The sequence below is a fragment of the Rhincodon typus genome, chromosome 13, assembly GCF_021869965.1.
Source record: "Rhincodon typus isolate 14 chromosome 13, sRhiTyp1.1, whole genome shotgun sequence".
NCBI lineage: Eukaryota > Metazoa > Chordata > Chondrichthyes > Orectolobiformes > Rhincodontidae > Rhincodon > Rhincodon typus.
The window spans coordinates 62,848,459-62,852,235 of record NC_063344.1 but is presented as its reverse complement, the minus strand read 5'-3'; the positions used below and the strand labels follow the sequence as shown (position 1 = coordinate 62,852,235).

The following is a 3,777-nucleotide window of genomic DNA, read 5'->3' as shown; positions in this document are numbered from 1 at the left end:
TCAAGCAGATGTTCACCTGCACATCTGCCAATGTGGTATACTGCATCTGCTGTACCCGATGTGGCTTCCTCTACATCGGGGAAACCAAGCGGAGGCTCGGGACCGCTTTGCAGAACACCTACGCTCGGTTCGCAATAAACAACTGCACCTCCCAGTCGCGAACCATTTCAACTCCCCCCTCCCATTCCTCAGACGACATGTCCACCCTGGGCCTCCTGCAGTGCCACAACGATGCCACCCGAAGGTTGCAGGAACAGCAACTCATATTCCGCTTGGGAACCCTGCAGCCCAATGGTATCAATGTGGATTTCACAAGTTTTAAAATCTCCCCTCCCCCCACCGCATCCCAAAACCAGTCCAGCTCGTCCCTGCCTCCCTAACCTGTTCTTCCTCCCACCTATCCCCTCCTCCCACCTCAAGCCGCACCTCCATCTCCTACCGACCAACCTCATCCCGCCCCCTTGACCTGTCCGTCCTCCCTGGACTGACCTATCCCCTTCCTAACTCCCTACCTACACTCACCTTTCCTGGCCCCATCCCCGCCTCTTCGACCTGTTTGTTTCCTCTCCACCTATCCTCTCCTCTATCCCTCTTCTATCCGCCTCCCACTCTCTCCCTATTTATTTCAAAACCCCCTTCCCCTCCCCCTTTTCTGATGAAGGGTCTAGGCCCGAAACGTCAGCCTCTCTGCTCCTATGATGCTGCTTGGCCTGCTGTGTTCATCCAGCCTTGCACCTTGTTGTCTTGGTTAATTACTACCCCATCAGCCTACCCTCAATCATTGTAAAGTGATGGAAGGTGTCATCAACAATGGTATCAAGCAGCAATAACCTGCTCAGTGATGCCCAGCTTGGGTTCTGCCAGGGCCACTTAGCTCCTGACCTCATTACAGCCTTGGTTCAAACATGGACAAAAGAGCTGAATTCCAGAGGTGAGATGTGAGTGACACCCCTTGGCATCAAAGAACAAAGAACATTACAGCACAGGAAGACGCCCTTCGGCCCTTCAAGCCTGTGCTGACACATTTTGCTCTTCTGTACTAAAACTGTCTTCACTTACAGGATCCGTATCCTTCTATTCCCTTCCTCAAGGCCGGTGTTAAGTATTGCACCTTGAAAAGAACAATACTTCTCGTCATTTTAACAGTCTGGTCCTATCTTGGAGTAATTGCTGTTCTTTGTGCAGTATAGCATAAACAAATGGATTACATAACTCCATTAGTCTTAATAATATTGTCCTTTGTACTGCTATTATTCCCTCTTTATTCCTGATCTTACTACCGGTGTATACAGTATACAAGAAGTGGAGGAATAATATCCTTATTGTGTAATGTGTAAATATTAGCATTAACATTTTAATTGAATTTGCCTTCTCCCTACTCAGGATAATACAGGATTTGCCTCGTTGCAGTGAGTGGTCAGGCATAGCCATGGTGCTGATTCTGGGACGACGCATAAACAGGGACGATAACCATTTCCGTGACTCACCTGTCAGCAAACGCAAAGTCTTTGAAGTGGACCAGAAGCTGGCGGTGAATCAAGACATTTTTGATTTCTGCTCGGGCCCATCCCATGCTGAAAGCATCCTCGAGCTGCTGAATGAGTTCAGGGCCAGTCGTCTCTTCACTGACGTGGTTATCTGTGTGGAGGGCCGTGAGTTCCCTTGCCACCGTGCCATCCTGTCCTCCTGCAGCAGCTACTTCAGGGCCATGTTCTGCAATGACCACCGTGAGAGCCGGGAGATGCTGGTGGAGATCAATGGCATCTTTGCTGATGCCATGGACCAGTTCCTGCAGTACGTCTACACAGGGAAAGTGAGGATCACCACGGACAACGTGCAGTATTTATTTGAGACCTCCAGCCTCTTCCAGATCAGCGCCATCCGCGATGCTTGTGCCAAGTTCTTGGAGGAGCAGCTTGACCCCTGCAACTGCCTGGGGATCCAGAAGTTTGCGGACACACACTCCTTGAAGGTGCTGCACTCCAAGTGCAGATGCTTCGGCCTGCAGACGTTCTCCGAGGTCGCCTTGCACGAGGAATTCCTGGGACTGGAGAAGGATGAGCTTATCGACTATGTCTCCAGCGACGATTTGGTCATCAGCAAGGAGGAAACGGTATACGAGTCCGTGATGCGTTGGGTATATCATGACATTGACCGCAGGAGGCCCATGTTGAAAGAGCTGCTGACTCATGTCAGGCTCCCTCTACTGCACCCCAATTATTTTGTACAGACGGTGGAGGGGAACCAACTAATCCAGAGCTCTCCTGAGTGTTACCAACTCCTGCATGAGGCCCGGAGGTACCATGTCCTTGGCAATGAGATGATGTCACCACGGACGAGGCCTCGTAGGTGAGTTGGGGAAGCAAAAATCCGGACTTTCTTGTTTGAAAAGTCACTCAGCCCTGTATTTTGTTAAGCTGGTTGGACACCTAACCATGACAGAAATACTCAGATTGCCACTTGTTAGGTGGGGAATGGGGCCTGGAGGTACTGGTGGGTGTGAAAAGCAGGTGGCAGCACAGAAATATATGTCATTAGACCATGTCAGTCCTGGTCTTGACACATAACCTCCACACAAATCGGGTCAAATCTTATTGGCCAATCGCAATATGGCAAGTCGGTGCTGGGGTCAGAATTGGCCCAGGGTTGTTTACATGACCTCTTAGTGGGAATACCCACACCTTTAACCCTGCCTCCTTCAGCCCACCTCAGTCACGTAAGTGTGTCAGGACAATACTGTTTCTGAAGGAGATGAGTAGCAAGTTTGGTCAATTTATTATCCCTGAAGGTTGATAAGCCTTCTGGTATGGAACTACTTTCACTTGTACTGAACAGCAAGAGATTATAAGAAGCCTTTAGATCATGCCAGAGACAAAAAAAAAACCCTGCAGATGCTGGAATCCAAGGTAGACAAACAGGAGACTGAAAGAACACAGCAGGCCAGGCAGCATCTGGAGGAAAGGAGCAGTCAACGTTTTGGGTATTGTCCTTGTTCAGGACTTGACCACAGGAGGCCCATGTTGAAAGAGTTACTGACTCATGTCAGGCTCCCCCTACTGCACCTCAATTATTTTGTACAGATGGTGGATGGGAACCAACTAATCCAGAGCTCTCCTGAGTGTTACCAACTCCTGCATGAGGCCTGGAGGTACCATGTCCTTGGCAATGAGATGATGTCACTTGAAGAAGGGTAATACCCGAAACGTTGACTGCTTCTTTCCTTCAGATGCTGCCTGGCCTGCTGTGTTCTTCCAGCTTCCTGTTTGTCTGCTGTGGATCATGTCCCTCAGTCCTATCTGTTGACATGGTATCTTTGCCACTATTGGTTCCAAGAAACATCAAAAACCTTTAGATACAGGACAGCAGATGCATGGCCACATTTAACTAATCAGTGTTTTGTAGTATTTTGCTACCCAGTGCCAATACCCACAATGCCTTTCTGTTTTCACCTCCCCTTACCCCCCGACCCCAGGTCCACAGGTTACTCCGAGGTTATTGTGGTGGTGGGAGGCTGTGAGCGAGTGGGAGGCTTCAATCTCCCTTACACCGAATGCTATGACCCAATGACCGGAGAGTGGAAGTCGCTTGCCAAACTCCCAGAGTTCACCAAATCTGAGTACGCTGTTTGTGCCCTGAGGAATGATATCCTTGTGTCAGGTAAGAGAACCCACGTACTGTGATTGAGTGGTTCGGACACTGTCCTTTCACACTCTGGGACTGGCCGGGACAGTGGGTCAGACACTGTCCTTTCAAACACTGGACTGGCTGGGACAGTGG

The 3,777-nt window shown here is 49.8% G+C and overlaps 1 protein-coding gene across 1 annotated transcript in view; it reads left to right on the top strand.

Moving 5' to 3' along the window:
• The first annotated feature begins 1,307 nt into the window (after positions 1–1,307).
• klhl24a (kelch-like family member 24a) overlaps positions 1,308–3,777 on the top strand; it is a 21,227-nt gene continuing 18,757 nt past the window's right edge. Inside the window, exons 1-2 of the mRNA XM_020530082.2 lie at positions 1,308–2,349; positions 3,473–3,657. Coding sequence (XP_020385671.1) covers positions 1,430–2,349; positions 3,473–3,657 — 1,105 coding nt within the window. The 5' untranslated portion in view covers positions 1,308–1,429. The remainder of the gene's footprint in view (positions 2,350–3,472; positions 3,658–3,777) is intronic.